The 22,492-nt window shown below is 41.3% G+C and overlaps 1 protein-coding gene across 2 annotated transcripts in view; it reads right to left on the bottom strand.

The window, feature by feature from the left end:
• The window catches only part of ADAMTS12 (ADAM metallopeptidase with thrombospondin type 1 motif 12), a 325,208-nt gene that overhangs the window by 108,115 nt on the left and 194,601 nt on the right, over positions 1–22,492 (bottom strand). For both annotated transcript variants that reach the window (XM_053201656.1, XM_027075102.2), the window contains 4 exons: positions 15,472–15,596; positions 11,301–11,450; positions 2,779–2,922; positions 2,274–2,418 (listed from right to left, as the gene is read on the bottom strand). In XM_053201656.1, coding sequence (XP_053057631.1) covers positions 2,274–2,418; positions 2,779–2,922; positions 11,301–11,450; positions 15,472–15,596 — 564 coding nt within the window. The remainder of the gene's footprint in view (positions 1–2,273; positions 2,419–2,778; positions 2,923–11,300; positions 11,451–15,471; positions 15,597–22,492) is intronic.

The following is a 22,492-nucleotide window of genomic DNA, read 5'->3' as shown; positions in this document are numbered from 1 at the left end:
GGATAAAATATTTTAAATATTTTAAATGCGTTCCTGAGTTGGCAAGAAAGTAAGAGATATCCTCAGAGGCTAAACATGTAGCAGAAATGTTGGGCATCTAGAGATACAAACCTGGTCACTTAGATTATAATTTTAATGGTCACCTGAGTACTGGTGACAATGTCCTGGGCCTGTGTAGCATGGGAAGTTGGACTGGAGACCTCAGAAAGACCATAACCCCAAAGGACTAGCCCTTGTGTGAAAGGATGGACTAAAAGAAACCTGGGGACACAGCCGAAAAATCTGTTTTGACCCTAACTCTAGAAGAAATAGTAAATGTTACCCCTGAGATTTTGTAACCATGACCCATGTAGTTGCATAACATCCAACCGATAATTTATTTTAACTAATCCAAAATCCTCTCTGGAAGAATATGAGCCTTAAGGAATAACCTGATAAGAAGTTTCACAACCAAGAACTCACAATAAAACAAAAATCAAGAAAAGGAAATAATCTATAATAAGCAAGACATAGAAGAAATCCCAAATAGGAAAAATAGACCCACATAGACTCTGGAAATTGGAATTATCCAACATAAACTGCAAAATAAATGTCTCAAATATGATTAAAAAACAAAAGATCATATTGAAAGCCTGAATTAGAAACAAGAAACCATAACAGTTAGAGAAAACTTAGAAAAATAACCAACAGACTGCCACAAGTAAAAAAAAAAATACCATCAATGAAATTAAAATTTCAATAGAAAGGTTAAAAAGAGAAGTAGATGTGTCTGAAGAGAGAACTAGTTAGTCAAAAGAAAAAGAAATCACACAAACTGCAGAGACAAAAAATATGAAGGCAGGATCCCAAGATATGGAAGATTAGTGATTAAGACCAACATACATGCAACTGGAATTCTAGGTTAGAGAATGGAGAATCAAAACAATATTGTAAGAGATAAGGCCAAAGAACAAGAGATAGGATGAATCCTGAGGCCCCTTTGAAGCCATTTTAGAGAATGTAAACTTTATTGTAGGAAATGGGGAGACTGAAATATTTTATTGAGAGGAACACAATCCAATTTCCATTTATAAAGGTCATTTTGGCTGTATTTGGGGAGATGGATTAGAGTTGAGGGAGGTAGTTCAACTCCAGGAAAGGAGACCTATCAAAGACCTACTTCAGCCACCTAGGAATAGATGGATTTTTTTTAGAGATATTTAGGAAGTAGAACTGGCATAACTTGGTAACCATTTAGGAGTGAGGCTTGAGGGATTTCTGTCCCAACTTTCCCTTCTCTATTGAGTCTTGCCCATTGTGTTTAAGCACAGTTATTTACTTCCTCTTCAAAGGTCTTTTTACATGTCTCTTTTTGTGTTATCTCATTGTATTGAAATTGTTCTGTCTGCTTCCTCCACCAGAGCACAAGCTCCTTAAGGTGAGAGAGAATTTATTCCATTAATTTTTGAGGGCTTATTTTTTACCTTTTATTCACTAACAGCACAGAATCTGAGGACGGTTGAATGTGTCTTGCCTTGCCCATGTCTATGTGTTAACACTGGTACCTTCACACGACAAGGGACGCACTCAGAGAGTAGGCAAGGTTCAGATCACAAAGGAATGCCACACATAGGAGCTGGGGCTTTATCCCATGGTCAATGAACCCTAACAGTGGAGCAGAGCCATGGTTAGTTCCGTGTTTTTTTTGAAATAACCTGAGCAACAATTTGAATGAAGGAGAGACTGGGTAGGAGGTAATTACAGTCGCAAGGAGAGAAGATGAGAGACTGAATCAAAACAGTACAGTGGGAATGAAGACGACAGGACAAAGCCACAAACTCTTTAGGAGGTTAAATGTCAGGGCTTGATTTACTAGATGGATAATAAAAGTAAAGGAGATGAATGAATTGGGATGAAACTAATTCCTACTTGGCATCTGGGGTTTCTCTACACCAGACGGGAAATTCAGGAAAGGGAGCAACTTTAGGTTGCTACAGTCTGCAGGTGTAGAATCGCCGTGATTCCTGAAAATCACTACAAAATTTTCTTCACCACCACCCACTTGCACAGGATTGCTATCTCCATAGAATACCAAGGAGGCTGGGTCAAGGAATGTAAATGACCCCCAACTTCACACCTTCTGCCTTACAAACACTTTGCCATAAACAGAAGGTTTCCATTTCTGTGTCTGGCTCTTCAGATTACCAAATAGTTCCCTGGCCCTTCCTTCAGCATGCTAGAGCCCTTAAACTCCGTGCATAGCCACCAGATGCACCAAGATACCCAACACTTACTTCTACTTCCTGGCAGAAGGTGGCATTGGGGCCATACTGCAGCTGGCATTGATGATGAACATCATAGATCACTCCAGGAGCAATGACCTTGGACTTCAAGCCTTTCTTCTGGGGCATGTCATCGAGACAGAACCCCCAGCCTCGACTAAAATGAAAACAAGAACAGTAGTAAATCATCAGAGGGATTTCCACGATCACTTATAACATAAATCCTAGTTGTGCCGGCCAGTTTCCAGGGACTTAACACACACTCAGATCATAAAGAGCCACCGTGAGCAAAAGCAAGCAAGGGGATAGGATGCTCACCTGGCTGTGGCTGGAAGGCAGGACCCACCCACATTTCAGGGTCAGAAAGCAGAAGTGAAATCCACCCCTTCTGATGCCACCTGATACTATGACCTATGAGAGGCACTGAGACTTTTCCAGGGCCCAGGCAAAAAACTCAGACTGACTTCCAGTTTAAGGAGACCCAAGTGCAGCTGTCCTGAAAGGCACTGTCACTTACTCCAGGAAGCGGGTGATATACTCCTTGCTGCACTTGGACCACGTCAGTGGGGTGGGATTGTACTGGAGCTGGCGGGACATGATGTATGGGTGCCTGCCCACGGGCTCACAGTCATTTTCCTTCCCGTCATGCTGGATGCCAAAGCTGCAGGAGGGCACAAAGCACAAGAACATTAAGGAGGCTGGCATGAAACAGAAAACCACAGTTTCTTCAAGGTGAATATAACCCACCGAGAGCCACTTTTGTACAGAATGCATGTGTTTACCAAGTGGGACTGTGAAGGTGGAGAGGGATATTTTGAGCACGTCTTGGCCTCAAATATGCAACCATGGGAACCATGCAGCCAATTCCAAAACTTCTCTTTGGCTAGAAGCTCCCAGTTTGGCTTTCTAGGAGTCTGGAGTCAGGAGGGTAAACCCTGCCTTAAGCAATCTTCTTCCTCCTGCTTTAGTAACCACAGCTCAAAACCCCCAAACCTTCATTCTCCCTTTTCATCATCATTTGAGGAAGAGCATGAAAGGGTAAGCCTATGGGAGACTTTGTCAAAGACCACAAGCTGTGAGTGACTGGGTTTCTTTCGAGTCTTGTCATGGGAGTTCTCCAGTATCTGAGACATCAGGGAGACTTCACAGCCCAGTGATTAGAGCAGGGTTTTTGAAGACATATGATCTGGACTTGCATTCCAGTTCTGTCACTTCGTGATCTGGGAGTTACTGAAACGGGTTCAGCTTCAGTTTCCTCTCCTGGAAAGTGCAGAGGTCTTCACTGTGCTAGGGTCAGATCTGAATGGATGAGTCTGAAAACCACTTGGCAAGTGCCTGGCATATAATAAGGGCTCTGTGAATGACGGGAATCCCTTATTGTTGCTTTTATCCTTGTCTAGCTTATTTCCCTTTTCTAGATGAGGAAGCTCAGAGTTTGAGACTTTTCGAAAGTCCCACAGCTAGTTAGTGGCAAGAGTAGGTCTTCTGCAGCTCACCCTGCTGTTGCAGTGTTCTTACCCAGGCCTCACTCAGCCTGCTCCCTGGTCCTCCCACTGCCAGGGCTGACCAGGTAAAGCAGCCCTGAATGACCCAGAAGAGCTTGTCCGGCATGGCAGGGGTGCCTGGGATGGAAGCAGATTCAGAAGTCTGTTTATAAGTTGAGTCCTCAGGATCAGCCCAGGATGCCATCAGAGGTCCCCACAAGAACTCTCTCCACTGGGATCTGCTTACAACAGGCATACTTGCAACCCAGAGATGTTGGCTTAACTCTCCAAATCTGAACAGGGGAAAGTAGGACTTTTACTCGGCAAGTGAAATTCAGCCCATCTGACAGGGAAGCTCATATGCAACTTTACTAAAATCTCCTGATCAACATTAGTGACTCTTACAGAAAATAGTCTCTGGGGGCTTTAAAGATTTCTTGTATTTTGCTTAATGCATTATGATGTTATCAACTTACTTACAGACTCCGATCACATTCCACATGAATACAAAATTCACAAAGGACTCAGAGAATTAATCTGCAAAACTCTTATCACCCAGCCAGAAAGAATGCGATTCAATGAAAGCTTTCTTCCCAAGCAGGTCTTCCCTATGCTGTTGCAAATCCATTCTTATCTAGCTCATGAAGTACTCCACAAGTTCACCTGCGGAATAATTAGTAAGAACCCTAAATTGCAAGCATGGTTCAAAAATATGCATGAATCATGGTTTTTCCAGCACTGGATATTCTAATACAAGAAGACATATTGCTGGATCTTATACACAGGGGCGATTCACACCTACACTCAAAATATATCAGTTCCCCCGAAGCTCATTTTGTTCCATCTAAAGTTTCTAATGCATTAGGATTTCCCCCCTCCAGCTTCATCACCCCATTCTTCCCCCATCTTATGAGCTAAAAGCAGTGCTACTGAAAATGTCCCTCTGGACTGTGTCTACTAGGTCTAAATGGGTGGAATGCTCCTGCCACATGGGAACAGTGGGTCAATGAGAAGTGAAGGCCAAGGAAAGCACATGGGGTCGTAGGGATGGAAGGTTTGCATCCAGGAAGTTACTTTCTAGCAGATGGGATGGACACTGAAGAGCAATTTGGAGTACAGAGCCGTCTACAGGCTCAAACAACTTCCTGGGCTGTTGGATTGGCCTGCTTTACCTCATGCTTCAGTTTCAACCCCTGTTACACGAGTTTGCCAAATTACAGATGTGAAATAGCAATTAATTAATTACCTGGGTTTCGGGGTATCCTTTGATGGAAAAGATCCATTCCATGCCTTTTATTATTCATTTTTTATGTATAGTTAACACGATGTGACATTAGTTTCAAGTATACAACGTAGTCATTTGACAGGTTTATACTTACGCTGTATTCACAAGTGTAGCTATACCATCAGCTGTCCTGATACAACGCTATTACAATATCATTGATTCTATTACTTATGTGCTGCCTTTCATTCCTGTGATTTATTATTCATTTTATGGTGGAGAAGCAATAGCAGAGAACAAAAACCTCAAAAATATGATTGTGAGCTTTTAAAACCCATTTAGGGAATACCAATTTCACATATTTAACATGCAAAGATCTGTAATGAAATATATCATGATCTGGAAGCGGGGGAGATATACTGGGTGAATGTTGCCTTTTAAGTGTTCATCTATATTGTTATATTTTCATTACTTAAAAGTGAAGGATGCTAGGTCTCAAATAAGTTTTTAAATTTCCTCTGGGGATTGTACCTTCATTGTTGGGCACTTACATAAGGAGTCTGATAAAGGTGGTGAGAGACTTCAGGTATAAATGGCTGATATAATCCAGGGTCTTCAGGAATGGATTTTCAAAAAGTTTTCTCTCAAAATAAAAGTGAAATTATTCACATAAGGCCATAGCACAAGTTAGTTAACTTTACTTTCTATTTTGCATCACACATAGTAATGAAACAAACATGTTTCCAAGAAACAATGGGGTATCTTTGTTATTAATCTTTGAGTGTCTTTTTGGGATACTGGTTTATCAGTTTTGTTTTGTTCATTCTTGGATTGCTGCAGCCATTTCATTAATCTGCCCAGTGTTTCTCAGTTTGGTCCACAATTAGGACTATATAGCTAAAGGAAGAACTAAATACCCCAGAAGTATCTTTTACTATGAGCAAAAGTTTCTTAGGAAGCCCTTAAAGTCTTCTTTCATTTGGTTTTGTTTTGCTCAAGTATTTTTCTATCCCTCAAACTCAAGCTTATGTGTTCCTTCAACTTTCTCTTTTTTATCAGTGACTCTAAACTTTTTTTTTGGGGGGGGCATTTAAAAGATGCTGTTTTAATACAAATCAAAAGCACAATGAGATATCACTTAACTCTGGTCAGAATGTCTAGAATCAAAAAGATAAGATTCTCACCACTGGTAAGAATGTAGAGAAAAAGGAACCCTTATGCACTGTTGGTGGGAATGTAAATTGGTACAGCCACTGTGGAAAACAGTATGGAAGTTCATCAAACAATTAAAAAGAGAAATACCATGTGATCCAGTAATTCCACTACTAGGTATTTATCCAAAGAAATTGAAAACTCTAATTCAAAAAGATACATACTTCTATGTTCACTACAGCATTATTTACAATAGCCAGGATATGGAAGCAACCTGTGTCCATCGATAGATGAAGGGATGAAGAAGATGTGGTGTGTGTGTATATGTATATGTACACACAATGGAATATTAGTCATTAAGGGATGAAATTTTGCCATTTGCAACAACATGGATGCACCTCGAGGGTATTATGCTAAGTGAAATAAGTCAGACTGAAAAAGAAAAATACCATATGATCTCATTCATATGTGGAATCTAAAACACAAATGAATAAACAAACAAACAAAAAGCAGAATCAGACGTGTAAATACAGAGAACAAACTGGTGGTTGCCAAAGGGCAGGAGTATGGAGGGTGAGCGATACAGGTAAAAATGGGTGAAGGGGAGTGGCGCATACAGGCTTCCAGTTATGGAATTAATTAAGTCATGGGAATAAAAGGCACAACACAGGGAATACAGTCAATGATACCGTAACAGGGTTGTATGTTGACAGATATACTACACTTGTGGTGAGCATAGCATAACCTATAGAGCAGCTGAATCACTATGTTGTACACCTGAAACGAATGTAACATTGTGTGTCAACTATGCCCAAATAAAAAAGATTAAATAAAAAAAAGTCTTTATTTAGGTTATCTGTATATGTCCTGATGCCTTTTTTTTAATTAAACTTTTTATTTTGAGATTATTGCAGGTTCAGTTGCAGTTTTAAGAAATAAACAAAGCGGTCCCCTGTATCCATCACTCACCTTCCCCCCAATGGTAACACATTGCAAAACTATAATCCAGTAGCACAGTTGGGGTATTGATGCTGATACTGTCCAGACACAGAATATTATCATCACCACAAGGATCCCTCATGTTGCAGTTATAGCCACACCCACTTCCTTCCCTCTCCCATTCCATCCTTAAACCCTGGCAGCCATATATACGTTCTCCATTTCTACAATTTTGACATTTCAATCACATACAGCATGTAACCTTTTGGGACTGGCTGTTTTTTCACAGAGCATAACTCTTTGAAGATTCATCAGGTCACTGTATGTATCAATGAAACAGTGAAAAAAACATGTTTCCAAGAAACAATGGGGTATCTTTCATTTTATTGCTAACTAGTATTCCATAATATGTGTCCATCCCAGTTTATGTAACCATTCACCCTGTTGGGTTGACACCACCCCTGGATTGTTTCTAGTTTGGGGCTATTAAGATTAAGCTTCTATAAACATTCACGTAAAGGTTTTTGTGTGAACGTAAATCTTCCTTTCTCCAGGACAAATCTCAGGAGTACGACTGCTGGATCATACGGTAGTTGTAGGTTTACAGCTTAAAAAACCGACAAACTATTCTCTGCAGTGCCTGGACCATTTTACTTTCTCACCAGCAATGTCTGAATGATCCAATCCCTCTGCAACCTTGCCAGCATTTGGGGTCACCACTATTTTTTTAGTCATTCTGATTGTTGTGTGACATCTCATTGCGATTTCAATTTGCATTTCCCTGGTAGCTAATGATGTTGAATATAGTTTCAAGTGCTTATCTGCCATTTGTATGTCTTTTCTGGTGGAATTTCTCCTTTTTGCTCATTTTTTAATTGTACTGTTTGGGTTTTTTTACTATTGAGGTTTTTGTTTTGTTTACATTTATTTATTGATTTTGAGAAACAGCAAGAGTATGAGCAGGGGAGGGGCAGAGAGAGAGGGAGAGAGAATCCCAAGCAGGGGATTCAAACTCAGGAACTGTGGGATCATGACCTGAACTGAAATCGAGTTGGATCCTCAACCGACTGAGGCACCCAGGCGCCCTACTATTTGAGTTTTGACAGTTGCTTATATATTTTAGATGCTTAGTTCTACTGGATATATGGAGTATTCATTTCCTAGGTAGGTCATAAAAATTATTGTGAGCTTAGTGGCTTAAAATAACATAAACTTATTCTGTCACAGTCCTGGAGGACGGAAGTCTGAAATCAAGGTGTCAGCAGCACTCTGAACCCTTCAAAGTCTCCAGGGGAGAATTTCTGCTTGCCCCTTCCAGCTTCTGGTGGCTGCAGGCTTCCTGACTTGTGGCAGTACGACTCTAACTTCTGCCTCCATCTTTACATGGTCTTCTCTTTGATCTGTGTCCAAATCTCCCTCTCCAGTCATTGGGTTTAGGGCCCAACCTAAATCTAGGGTGATTTAGTTTCAAAATTATTAATTAATAACATCTGCAAAGATCCTATTTCCAAAACAGGTTACATTCTGAAGTTCATAGAAGCCTTGAATTTGTGAAGGGGAACACTATTTAAGCCACTACATAGGGCTTGCAAACATTTTCTCTTGGGCTGTGGCTTGTATTTTCATCCTCTTAAAAGAGTCAAAAGTTTTAATTTTGATGAGTCCAAGTTTTAAATGTTTCCTTTTATCGATTGTGCATTTGATGCCAAGTTTAGAAACTCTTTGCCTAGCCCTAGATACTTAAAATTTCCTATTTATGTCCTAAAAGTTTTTTAGTTTTACATTTTACATTTAAGTTTGTGTTCTACTTCATGATCATTTTTGCATATGGTGTGAGACTTAAGTAGAGACTCTTTTTATATATTAAAAACCAACACGGGGCTTGATCTCACAACCCTGGGATCATGACCTGAGCTGAAACCAAGAGTCAGACACTCAACTGACTGAGCCACCCAGGCACCCCACACACAATCTTGATTACTGCAGCTGTATAATAAATTTTGAAATCTTGTAGCCTGATTCTTCTCATTTTATTATTCTTTTTCAAATCGTTTTGAAAACTTATTCTAGTTCCTCTGCCTTTCCATATACATTTTAGATTAATTTTTTTTATATCTCAAAAAGAATCGTGATGAGGGGTGCCTGGGTGGCTCAGTCGGTTAAGCGGCCGACTTCAGCTCAGGTCATGAGCTCGCGGTCCGTGAGTTCGAGCCCCGCGTTGGGCTCTGTGCTGACAGCTCAGAGCCTGGAGCTTGTTTCAGATTCTGTGTCTCCCTCTCTCTGACCCTCCCCCATTCATGCTCTGTCTCAAAAATGAATAAACGTTAAAAAAAAATAAAAAAAGAAAAGAATCGTGATGAAATTCTCATAGAAATATCATTAAACCTATATATTTATTTCAGAAGAATTTCATCTTTACTATGTTGAGTCTTCCAATTCATGACCATAATAGGTTTCTCCATCTATTAGGAGATCTATTTCTTTCCGCAGTGTTGTGTAGTTTTCAGCATATGAGTCCTGTACATGTTTTGTAAGATTTAAATGTTTATAATAATTTTATACAAATATTTCATACTTCTGAGTGATTGTGAAAGGTACCGCATTTTTAATTTCAGTGTTCACTCGTTCATTGTCTGTATATAAAAATGTGAGTGATTCGGTATGTTTATGTGGTATCCTGTGAGCTTATTCTAGTTTGTGTGTTTGCATAGATTCTTTGGGGTTTTGTACATATACAATTACATTATCTGCAAATAGAGCTAGTTTTATATCTTCCTAATCTGTATGTTTTTTTTCTTGTCTTAGTGCACTGGCTAAAACCATACTCCTTTTTCTTTCTGTTCCTCAGACTTCGGCATTTACTTTGTCCTGTCTTCAAGTTCACTGGTTCTTATTTTGTCTGCTTATATCTGCCAATGAATCCCTCCAGTTAATTTTTTTATTAGAGTGATTGTACTTTTTAGCTCCAAAATTTCATCTTGGTTTCTTATTAGATCTTCTATATCTTTATTGATATTGTTATTTTGTTCACGTATCATTTCCTTTATCTTCTCCACATCTTCTTTAGTTCTTTGAGCATCTTTAAGGCAGTTGTTTCAAAATCTTTGTCTAACACATCTGCCCTCAGGAACAGTTTCTGTTGATTTATTTTTTTTCCTTTGAGATCATACTTTCCTGGTTCTTTGTATGTTTTATGATTTTTTTGTGTAGAAAAATGGACATTTGAATCTGTTAATGTGGTAACTCTGGAAATCAGATTCTTCCTCTTCTGTAGGGTTTTCTGTTTTTATTATTGTTGTTGTTGTTGTTATTATTACTATTATTACTATTGTAGGCTGTGTCTGTGCCAAGGATCAACCTGAGGTAAAAATTTAAGGTCTTCGCAGGTCTTTTCAGAGTCTTTATCTGGGCACGTGTGATAACTTTCTAATTCTCCCCATATATGTAATTATTTTTGAAAGTCCTATTCTTTATTGTCTAGCTCTCAAAAGGGAAAAAGGAGAAATAAAAAGAGGGAGAGAAAATGGTGCTGGCCTCTTAAATCCTCTGGCAGTCACTCCAGTTTAAGGGGAGCTTGCAACAATGTGGAGAGGTGCAACAACAATGGCTGCCCCAACTTTGTCTTCACCTCTGTGATCAGAAGCAGCCATCAGCAACCAGAGCACAACTTGCGCCTCCTGTTAACTGACGTTTGCTTAATGGTCTTCTTCATCATATAGCAGTTTTAAATTTCTGCTTTATTCAATGTGTTCCTTCAATACATATAAGTAAAATGGGGTTAACGATGTTATCTATTTCATAAGGTTATCAAAAGGAATCAACAACACAACCCAAAATGGAAGACATAAAGGATGCAAAAATGTTAATGTTTGTGACTTGTCAGTGATATTAATACCTCAGCATTTTATAAAAACTAAACAAGGATTGTTACTCCCGAATTAATCAAGTAAGTTAAAGCTTATATCCTTGTCTGTGTTCAACCCTTTCTAATTCAGAAAATTGTAGTAGCCTTTTGATTCTGTGGTGTAGTAGGTACAAGTGGTCAGGGAAGAAGAGACACTGAAATCTTTGAAGTGTGTGATTATCCCCACTTTACAGATGAGGAAGGAGAGGTTTAGGAGGGTGAGTCTCAAGACACAGTGTAACCCGACTCCTAATGCCCCATTTAAGGTGCTTGCCCTTCCCTCTACTGACATGGTGCATGAACATGGCAAGGGGATCTCAGTTTCCTTGGCCCTTTACCTGTGTCCGAGCTCATGGGCAATTGTGAAAGCCAGAGGGAGTCCAGAGTCTTCATTGATGTTACAGCTCCGGTGAGGCTGGCACATTCCTGACAGGTGGGACAGACCCAAAGTCTCACAGGGGCGATTGACACTAGCACAGATGTCTTTTCTGAAAGCAGAGAATAGAGATGCATAGGCTCCCAAAGAAACATCTGAAAAAATCCTCCTGGAAAAAATCTGGGTATTAGTTCACATTCAATATGGTCCGGAAAGTATGGTTAAATTATTTTTAAAACTCCATAGGGAGCAATTCACAATTCATAAGATTATTACGATTTCACCTCTAATTACTGACTCTCACTAACACCTAAAAATGTGGGAAAATATGACAATTTTTAATGTTTATTTATTTATTTTTCAGAGAGAGAGAGAGAAAGCTCAAGCAAGCATGAGCAGGGGAAGGGCAGAGAGAGACAGGGAGACAGAGAGAATCCCAAGTAGGTTCCATGCTATCAGCTTGAAGCCTGACATGGGGCTCAATCTCAAGAACCACAAGATCATGACCTGAGCAGAAATCAAGTTGGATGCTTACCTGAGCCATTCAGTCACTCCATGACAAATGTTTTATTTTGAGTTGCTTTTGCCCTTAATCTCAGGATGCCAAATTATATTGTTTGGCCAAAAAGAGAAGGATTTGATTGAAAATTGAAGATTATTTGAACTTTTAAATAAAGGATAACCAACAGTGGCTGAGCGTTTTCACATATGAAACCCCTTTTGGTCTTTCTGGGGTCTGTGCTCAAAATGCATCTGAGAACTTTTGCTTATTCATGAAAAAGGCAATTGATCTCATCAATCCATCTAGAGATCAAATCAGTTGGCTCTCCAGCCCCACTACCCTAACTATATGGGACATTGGAGGGAATGCACATACAAATAAAGACTCTTAGGATCTCAAAAAATACCGGTTATGGTTTTTAAATGTAAAAATATGCCTCCATACCTTTGTGGGGATTATTTCAGTCATTGACAAGAGTTAACTTGGTTTGGTCTGGTTTTCCTCAATTCAGGAAGAGCTCTTTGCCAAGAATAACTAGCATAAATGCCAAGAAGGTTCTGAGCTTGTTAGCTGCAGACCTTCAACTCATCAGGTTTGTGTGGGTACCATTTCTGGCAACTAATGATCTGTTTGATGTTTCCACTGGGCCATGGAAAAGATCCAGGCTCTGAAAACCCCTGCGAGTCCTCCGTTCTCCAGGAGGCAATGGCTGGGACAAAGGGATAGGAGAGAGTGGCAGCCCATGTCACGGCATGCCAACTGACACGATCCCCACTCTAACGGCAATAGTTTTTGGGTAGATTTGTGTTGGAGAGCTAGATTGGATCAGACAGCCCAATCATTCTAAATAATTTCTGTGTCTGTGGGAGGACCAACCAACCAACGTTTCCACCCCTGCTGCAAAATGTACTTGTTACTATTTCATTTTTTTAAAAGTCTAGACCTGCTTGGAACTGCTGGGAAAAGATTGGTGTCTACTGCTAATTCACCTGCTTTCTCATTCAGATGGGGCAGGTGTTAGGTCCATTACATAATTGTTTACTAACTGCCTACTAAGTATCTAGCACTAAAGAGGAAAAAGGCGGGGGGGGGGGGGGGTAATAAAAGAATTATAGAAACATGAGTCTTGCAGACAAGGAGCTTCTGCTCCCCAAAGCAGATTAGCTCTACCTTCACCATGCACTGGATATTGTATAAGAGAAAACATGCCTTGGTATGCAGTTACTAGCCTTGCTTCATGCGGTATGTTTAAGCCAAATCCACCTTCTACTGAATGAAACTCTGCAGAGAACCCTGTTGAATGGATCTCAGCACAGTCATCCATAGGCAAGTCACATACCTCCCTCCCTGGTCCTGCCTGTTTTTCAAACCAGAGGTTCCCAACAGGGGTTGATTTTGCTCCCACCCACTCTTAGAGACAGTTTGGGTTGTCACAACTTGTAGGAGGGTGCTACTGGCGTCTCATGGATACAGGCAAGAGATGCTGTTAAATACACCTCAGCACACAGACAGCCCTGCACAACAAAAGAATTACCCAACTCAAGATGCTGAGGGTAAGAAATCCTGCTTTAGCATTTGAAATACTCTCCACTCTTCAGGAGTTGGTGAGGTTCATCATATACTGAAACCAGGCCCTTGTTTAAAGGAAGAAAAATTGTCATAATAAGAAAAAAAATATAGTAAGAGAACAGATCCTTCATATTCTTATGGGTAATAGTTAAGAGTACAACTATTAGGGTCAAACTACCTGGATTTAAGTCTTAGTTGTACTTGTTAGTGGAAATGAGATTTGAGGCAAGTGATATAACCATGCCTCAGTTTCCCCATCTATAAAATGGGAATAATTGATGGTAGTTCAACTACCAGACTTGTTGTGTAGATTAAATGGAATAATGATTGTTCTAATAGATGTAGCACAGTGCTACATCAGACACTCCACAAACGCCAGCTATCATTAATTCACTCATTTCCTCATGTGAATGAGAGAAGAAATGATATCTGCTTTCAGGGCAAGGAAAGAGAGGAAGGTGACACAGTTTCTAACAGTGGTCCTGAATCCAGGGTTCTTCCCTACAGCTAGGTCCTGCCTGGACTGAAGTCTTCCCCTGGCTTCTTGCTCAGGTCCTCAGTGTTCCCTGCCTGTGTGTTGCTCCCCCACCCCCTGCCCCCCACCCCAGCCAGGGCCCCAGTGCTTACGTTCCACACCCACACTAACCTACCTCCCAGCAGAGCTACCGATGTCACAGACCCTAATATGAATCTAATGTAATAGGTTTATTCCACAAACTTCTTTTGAAAACTGTTTGCATTCAACTGAAGTTTTGATACTTTCATCCAAAAGAATGACTCTGACGGTTGGAGTGAAAGTTGGTTATCATCCTTTGCGGGCACCCCATGCATCAGGATACTAAAGGGACCAGTGACAGGCCAAAATGTTCAGGGGCAGCCTGCCCTCCCTGGGGAGAACACACGCGTGTGCACACACACACACACACACACACACACACACAGGGCCTTCCAGTGCATGAGTTCTCTGTGGCTGACAAGCCAGGCCGAGCAGACTCTTCTATTTATACATCCCTCGATTTCCTGATGTCTCCGAATCTGCACAGGAGTTCCCCATGAGAATTTAACTCCCCCGTTAATGAAAGACTTCATTTAAAATAATGTCTGGGGGTGCCTGGGTGGCTAAGTTGGTTAAGTGTCTGGCTCTTGATTTCAGCTGAGGTTATGATCTCATGGTTCATGGGTTTGAGCCCCGTGTCGGGCTCTGTGCTGATGGTATGCAGCCTGCTTCGGATTCTCTCTCCCTATCTCTCTGTCCCTCCTTCTCCCTATCACTCTCTCTCTCCCTCTCTCTCAAAATTAAAATAAAATAAGATAAAATAAAATAAGACAAAATAAAATAATGTCTGATGCTTGGCAGGTGTTCAATAAGTATTTATTGAATTAGTGAGCAAACATAGCCTCCAAGAGCCTGGGTTGATCAGAAAAGTTCATTAGCTTTTCACAGCTATAAGTCTTGGGAGGTTGATGGTTTTTATTAGCACCACAGGGTCTGTCTGTCATCAGAACAAAATAGTATCTTCATGAGAATAAAGGGAGAAGCAAACTGCTCTGTGTATTCAGGGAAGGGCCGGCCGCCCATATTCTGTCCTCACCATCAGGCAGGGATGGGTTACAAGGAGGACTGATTTCTGTAGAGAAGGTTGCATGTTTCTAAACTGGAGTAAAAATTTCAAGAAGAAAATAAAGGATTGGAAAGCCCAGGCTTAAAAGTTACAGGAGTCTTTAACAAGGATCGGTAAACAATCTTCCTGAGCTTATAGAGCTGCATGAAAAAGCCAATTTTAAAGATGAAATCATCACTGGGATATGAAAAAGCCCTGCATTTTGCCAACAGATTTTTGCCAACAGTTTATTAACATGGAGAGTTTTGTCACACACGTTTAATAATTGCCCCCTCACGGGTATGGACATCAGGAGTTGTCTAGATCGTAGATGCTGCCTTTAAAAATGATCAAAAGCGGCAAAGAGTAGGAGACTCTCATGGGTTTGAATAGGGGACAAGTCTTTCACCTGCCAGCCCCCCTGCTTCGCAGCCCCTGGCTTCCTGTAGTCCCTGGGGTACCTGGTGAGGAGGACGGCCACGTCATGATGGGCAGGGTTAAGGTCACTCTTGGGATTGATGCTCTTCTGCCACTTACAGAAGCTGGACAGTGTCTTCTCTGCATGGTGAACTATTTTCAATCCTTGCTAGAGAAAGAAGAGGAAGAGATTGGCATGGGTGAGTTTACTGTGCTCAGGGCTCATCACAGAAGCTCTTAGAAGCAACCAAGTGTGACAAGCTCTGGGTGGGCACCTCAGCTATCTGTTAGGCAGGAATCTGGCAGAGGCCAACTTACTCCCGGCTCTAAATACCATCACCCTCATGACTTTTATCAAAAGAATCTGAAGGGCAGAAGTGCAGGACAGAAATTATCACTGGAACAAGTAGCCCTTGAAGAAAAATTAAAACTGCATTAGCCAAGACCAAGAGCTGTTTGAAATCACATCTCTAGCAGCACTCTGCTTCCTAAGCCACTACGATTCCAAAGAGGCATTTTTACTTCTAATGCAACAACAGAAAATGATTTTCAACAAAAAGCTTCTTCCTTGCATGAGAACTCCTACAACCTGGGTTTCCATTTTGGTCTCACATCTGCGGATGAAGGGCAGAGGATGACATAATCTCTCTAGGCTTCTAACCAGTTGGAATCATTAGCTGTCTGACAACAATTAGGTTGCTGCATTGGATGCTCCCAGCCTGCAATTTCAAGGGCTGCTGAATAATCTATTTGGGCCATTGTTACGACCCAGGATGGGAAGAGAGGGCTTGTTCCAAATTAACTGGCTGAACACTTGTCAAATGGAGGGGGACAGATAATCATCTTTATTTGAATTTCTAAAGGAGATGTTCCTTTTCCCTTGCCCCATTTCTTTGGGGTCTCTATATCAAGCTGGCCCTCCTCCAGGGTGGATTCTACCTGGAGAATGACTACTTCCATTGATCTACTCTAACCTGAGTCTATCACTCTGGCCTCAGTCCAAGAAGTTCAAGACAATCTCTACATCAAACTATGAACTTGCTTCTCCACTACTCTGCATTTTGCTAAGGCCACACCCAAAGCAAACAAGGCCTGAGAGGCTTCAGTTGCCTGTTAAAGGCACTTCCAGGTGCCCCCCCCACTCCACACACACACATGCTAATTAACCACCACAGACCACCTGCCTTTCATGAAAACGCAGAAAGGTGGCTCATCATCAGACATGAAAACCCATGGAATTGCTTAGCATTATGAATTTAAATAGAAGAAACAGACTTCTTAATTTACTAATCCTCACTGTTCTGTCATCCAGCAGAATCATGTATGGTGGAAAGGAATTATGGGGGACTAGCTGGGTACAGGGGTCAGCCTCCTATTCATCTAGTCAACCCTACCTAGTCAACCCTACCAGAACCAAGGCTTACACCCACCATAGGGAATTGGCAAGGGGGCATAAAGCAGGAATGGAAGGAAAGAGAATGGAAGGCACGAGAAAGAAAAGAGAAGTAAATAAAAAGGGAGAGAGGAAGGAAAGAGAAGAGAGGAAATATTTCTTGATCATTATGTGATCTGTGTGCCAGATACTTTCACATATATTCTTTCATTTCATTTAATTGCATCTTCTCGGCATTATTTCTAAAGAAAGCATTGTTATTTTCATTTACAAGAGGGAATTGAACCTCAGAGAAGTGAAAAACGAGCTGAAGGTGATTTGAGTCAGATACTGAATCAAAGACCCCAAGAACGAGGGCTCCTGGGTGAAGCATGGTTCCAGTGTGTGGCCAGCCTCATTAGAAGACAGCTCCTTCACACAGGAAGGTAGATTATCAAACAAAGAATCAACTACAATTTGATTGCCTTGAGGTCTGTTTTCAACCCTTCATTTCTTTGTTTGGTTATGGGCTTTTATTGTTTTGTGTGTGGGAGGAGGTCTCTGAGAGAATGCTCATTAATTAAAAAAAAAAAGACCATTTAGAATTATTCCAAAGGAAAAGAACTACTTAGGCATAAGTCTAACAAAACACATGCAAGATCTGTGTCCTGAAAATCACAACATGCTGATCAAAGAGCAGAGGCTCAATGTAAATTTCACACTTTATACAAATACTGACTCAGATGGATCACAGACTGAAATGTAAAATGTAAAACTATACAACTTTTCGAAAAAAAATCATAGGAGAACATCTTGGAGACCTGGGGCTAGGCAAGGAGTTCATAGATTTGACACTAAGGACATCATACATAAAAGGGAAAACTGAAAAACTGGACTTCACCAAAATTAAAACCTTTTGCTGTGAGAGATAGCTTTGAAGGGAATGAAAACATGAACTACAGACTGCAAGGAAATCTTTATTAGACAAAGGACTTGTACAAAGAATACGTGAAGATCTCTCAAAACTCAACAATAAAAAATAACGACAGAAAACAAACAAACATGAAATCTCATTTCACTGCAGAGGATGTACAGATGACAAAAAAGCACATGAAAAGATGTTCAACGTCATTCGCCATCAGAGAATTGTTACCTAAAACCACAATGAGATGTTACTACAGGTCTCTCAGAACAGATACAATTAAAGACAGTGGCAGAGCCCAATCAATGGGGAGGATGTGGGGAAGTTGGCCGCAGGTAACACTGCTGGTAAGAGGGCAAGATGCTACAGCCACTACAGAAAACAGGTGGATAGTTTCTTTAAAACAAACAAACAAACATGCAACCACCCCCTGACCCAGCAATTGCATCCCTGGACATTTATCCCAGAGAAATGGAAGACTTGTGTTCACACAAGATCCTGTAGGAGAATGTTTGTAGAACTTCATTCATACTAGCAAAAAACTGGAACAACCCAAATATCCCTCAATGAGTGAATGGTTAAACAAACTGGTAAATACCGTGGAATGCTACCCAGCACTGAAATAGAACAAACACTTGAATGCACACAATTTGGATGTATTCTTGAGGGAAATACCTTGAATGAAAAAAATCCAATCTCAAGAGGTTATGTCCTCTGTGATTACATTTATATATTTTTATTACATATATTGCAATATATTTATATTACAAATGACACAATTATAGAGATAGAGAACAAGATAGTGATTTCCAGGGGTTAGGTTGGTAGGTGGAAGGCAGGTCCAAAAGCATGGCACGAGTTGTCCTTGTAATGAAACTATTCTGTATTGTGGCAGTAGTCACATAAATTTACATGTGTTAAAACTGCATAGACGTGGGGCGCCTGGGTGGCGCAGTTGGTTAAGCGTCCGACTTCAGCCAGGTCACGATCTCGCGGTCCGTGAGTTCGAGCCCCGCGTCGGGCTCTGGGCTGATGGCTCGGAGCCTGGAGCCTGTTTCCGATTCTGTGTCTCCCTCTCTCTCTCTGCCCCTCCCCCGTTCATGCTCTGTCTCTCTCTGTCCCCAAAATAAATAAACGTTGAAAAAAAAAATTAAAAAAAAAACTGCATAGACGTAAATGCACACATACACACACACTTACACACACAAATCAGTTCTTATAAAACTGATGAAATCTGAATAAGGTAAGGGTTTGTATTCATTTCTTGGTTATGATATTATACTAGAGTTATGCAAGATGTTATCACTTGGAGAAGGTGAGTGAAGGATGTAAAGGATTTCTCTGTGCTATTTCTTCCAACTGCGTGTGACTCTATAATTATTTCAAAACAAAAATATTTTAAAAATATCTTAAAAATGATAACCGGTCTGAATAAAGGCTTGCGGGTTGCAACAGAAAATCTTACAATGCACTTTTCAGTATGATTCTATGTGGGTTACTTACTAGTTAGTCGTATGTGCAATCCCATAGCTTTGAATCAAAGGGAAGCTGTACTCTTTGAGATGGGTTACGGTGGGTAGGAAGAGCCCACACACTCACACACCCACACCCGACACACTTTACGTACCTACGCAAAGGTTTAATTAAGTTCCCTGTTTAAGTAGCCATGAATATAAGAACTTATTAGGGTTAAGGTGACCACACAGACAGAAGCAGAGGGAGGCCATCTCAGAATATTCTTCGGCTCACAAAATCCCTGGTGGGGGCACACAGCTCAGGGTGGGATACCACCAGATTGGAAAAGCTCAATTTTTGCTTCATTATTGCCCTTTTATATGTTGGTTGGACTCACCACTTTGGAAGACTTACATACTAATCCGTGAATGTCTGTTTAAGGAAAAGTGAATGTTTACAAACCTCTACTCTCCCCGAGCCAAATTCAGTGTCAGCAAGGACACATCTTCATCGTGGGGAAAGCAGAGTCATTTTCCAGATGTTGAAGCATAAACTCTGCTTCCAGTTTTCCCATAAATTACTAAGAGCTCATTTCCCTGAAGGGCCTTAGGTATTAGGCATCCAATCCTCTCGCTTCAACAGTGAGGAAATGCAGGCCAGAGAGGGGCAGTACTTTAGCCAAGTCACACAGCAGGTGTTGGCAGAGCTGGGCTTCGTCCCAGGTTTGCGGCTCCTAGTCCAGGACTAGTGATTTCCAAACTGTTGAAGACTTCTCTAAGTCTAGAAACTTCTGTAAGTTTAGACTTCAAAAAGTCTAAACTTTTTGCTTGAACAATAGGAAAGATTTAACGATTAGCCCAGTGGATGATTTTTGCTTATTTCTTCTCCCCCAGGTCACACTGGGGAGGAGACAAACACAGGAAGAGATGCTCTACTTCTGAGACCCCCCAGCTCTCCATCCTCCTCCTGCTCTCTGACCACTTCTCAGGCTCCTCCTAGGTTCTTCTGTCCTTCTTTTGGCTCACTATTCATTTCACTCTCAATCACAGTCAGATTTTGGGACATCACCTATATGCTGCTGACTCTTGAATCTGCATCTCATTCCAAACCTCTCTTAGAGTGCAAACTCATGCACCCAAATCTCTTGATGGACACCTTCTGGATGGCACCACTCAGCCATCCCTGAAATCCTCCCCCAACAATCTTAACCTGCTATTCTTCCTGCTTCCTCGAAGTTGAACCGCCATCAACTTAGTGGTCTAATCTTAGAACCACTGGTGTCCACCTGTTGGTCTCCTCTCCCTCCATATCCTGCTTCCCCATCTGTCCTCAGGTGCTGTTAAATCTACCTCCCCTCCATTTTTATTCCCAACTGCCCTAGCTGAAACTCTGATCATTTCATGCCTGAGTTTCTGTTTGCATCATTTCTGAACTGTTCTCCCTCTTTCTTCTTCGTTCTTAAATCCATCCTCTGTTGTTGCCAGGCTGATCGAGTCAAAACCAGAGTCTGCCCATATCATGACCCATGGCTCAAGACTCTTCAAAGCCTGACCTCTAGGAAGCTCTCCCTTCACCTGCATGCAACCTCACAGTTTATGCTCTGGCAACATTCAGACTACCGATATTACCTCCAACCCCCCTTCCCCCCACCCACCACCAAATGCCACACACCATGGTCTATTTACCTTGCTGTTTTCAAGCTTTTCCTCTACCTAGAATGCCCTTCTCTTCTTTCTTATCACTTCAACCTATTTAACATCCATTCATTCTTTAAGACTCAATTTGAGCATTTCCAGGAAGCCTTCCCTGACCTCACTCTGGATTAGGGTCCTGCCAGTTTATCTTGCACATACCTGGCTCACAGCACTTGCTGCCCTAGGTTAAAATGATCAAATTGTGTGCCTGTTTTCCTCCTTAGCTTTTTCAGAATAAGGTCTGAGGCGTATTCCCCTACTTATCTTAGGCACTGCACATAGCCTGGCACATGGCAGGTGTACAGACTAAACTGAGGCTGTGCACCACCCCCCAAGGAATGGAGAAAAGGTGAAGAATACATCCACTGAGCCAGACAAAAGTGCAGCTCACATGGGTAAGAGGTTTTGTGGTGGGTCAGTAAAGAGGAAAGATCTCCTGTGGATTAGAGAAGCAAAACGTAAGGGGTCAGAAGTGTAAGAATAGAGCAAAAACCATCTGTAATAATAATTTTGGTGCCTTGAGGTAGGAACTGCTGGGAGGCAGTTCTACATGGATCGTTCATGTTTCTTCACATCATCTGAGCAAAAGCATGGACAGCTTTTATATCTCCCCAAGGATGTTGTGTGGAAATAGGCTAGAGTACAGAGAGAATGTCCCCCTCCAGGGAAGAGGACAGATTTATTTGCTGCCTAGAATAAAAAGGATAATGACTCCCTCTGGGGCACAAGCTGACAGGTTTGCTCACCACCTCCTTTAAAGGACTGTGATAAAACCCACTGTGTGCACAGCATCCACCCAGGCTGCCCCTTTCACCCCCTTGAAGGGACAAGAGGGGCAGCTGCAAACATGAAGCTCCTGCCTCATGCTGTGCTGTGAGTAATAAAGTCCTCTATCTCTGACCCAGAAGTCTCACGTCTTCTCCCAGCATCGCATCCAGGAAAGCATGGCAGGATAACTAGTGAGCTCGCAAGGAGAATAAAATCTAAGACCCTTCACGGTTCTCGACAAAAATGAGGAGAATGGACAAAAGGTGACTGTGGAGTCATGAGAACTATGTTGAGGTTGAACCATCTACACACATGGGTCAGCGTGGTTGTTGAGATTTGCTAGCTGTGGGACTACTGGCAGAGGGAGTGGAGGAGAGGAAAAGGAGCTGAAAAGTAGATGTCAACAATGTGTTCTCACATCCCAACATTCCTACAAAGCGATTCTGGAATAACCTGAGGGTTAGTCACCGATGAGAAAATAAAATGTTAGGAACTAAAGTCTTCCCCCAAAATTCTGCTTACTTTCTCCCTACTACTTTTGTCATTTTTTTTTTTTTACAGACAAAGCAAGTGCATAATTAACTAAGTTGCTGATCATTTGCTGATCATTTGTGGATCATTGCAGGCTGGTACCTTGTCCCTGTGTAGAGCTTCCATCTACAATATGTGCCATTTAACACAAGTTCAGTAACGGTGTCGTCAGGATCCCTTACGACTTTTCTACTAAATGTCATGACTCTTCCAGGAGGTTTTAAGTGAGCACAACTTTTCTGCACTCCCTGAGCCTCTTACTCTCCAAGTCTCATTAGTCTAGGAAACACTTGTTGCATTTAGTTTCTTGAATGCACTTGATC

This window comes from Acinonyx jubatus, chromosome A1, assembly GCF_027475565.1.
Source record: "Acinonyx jubatus isolate Ajub_Pintada_27869175 chromosome A1, VMU_Ajub_asm_v1.0, whole genome shotgun sequence".
Lineage (NCBI taxonomy): Eukaryota > Metazoa > Chordata > Mammalia > Carnivora > Felidae > Acinonyx > Acinonyx jubatus.
Note: the sequence above shows the minus strand (reverse complement) of the source record. Positions and strands in the feature narration are given on the sequence as shown.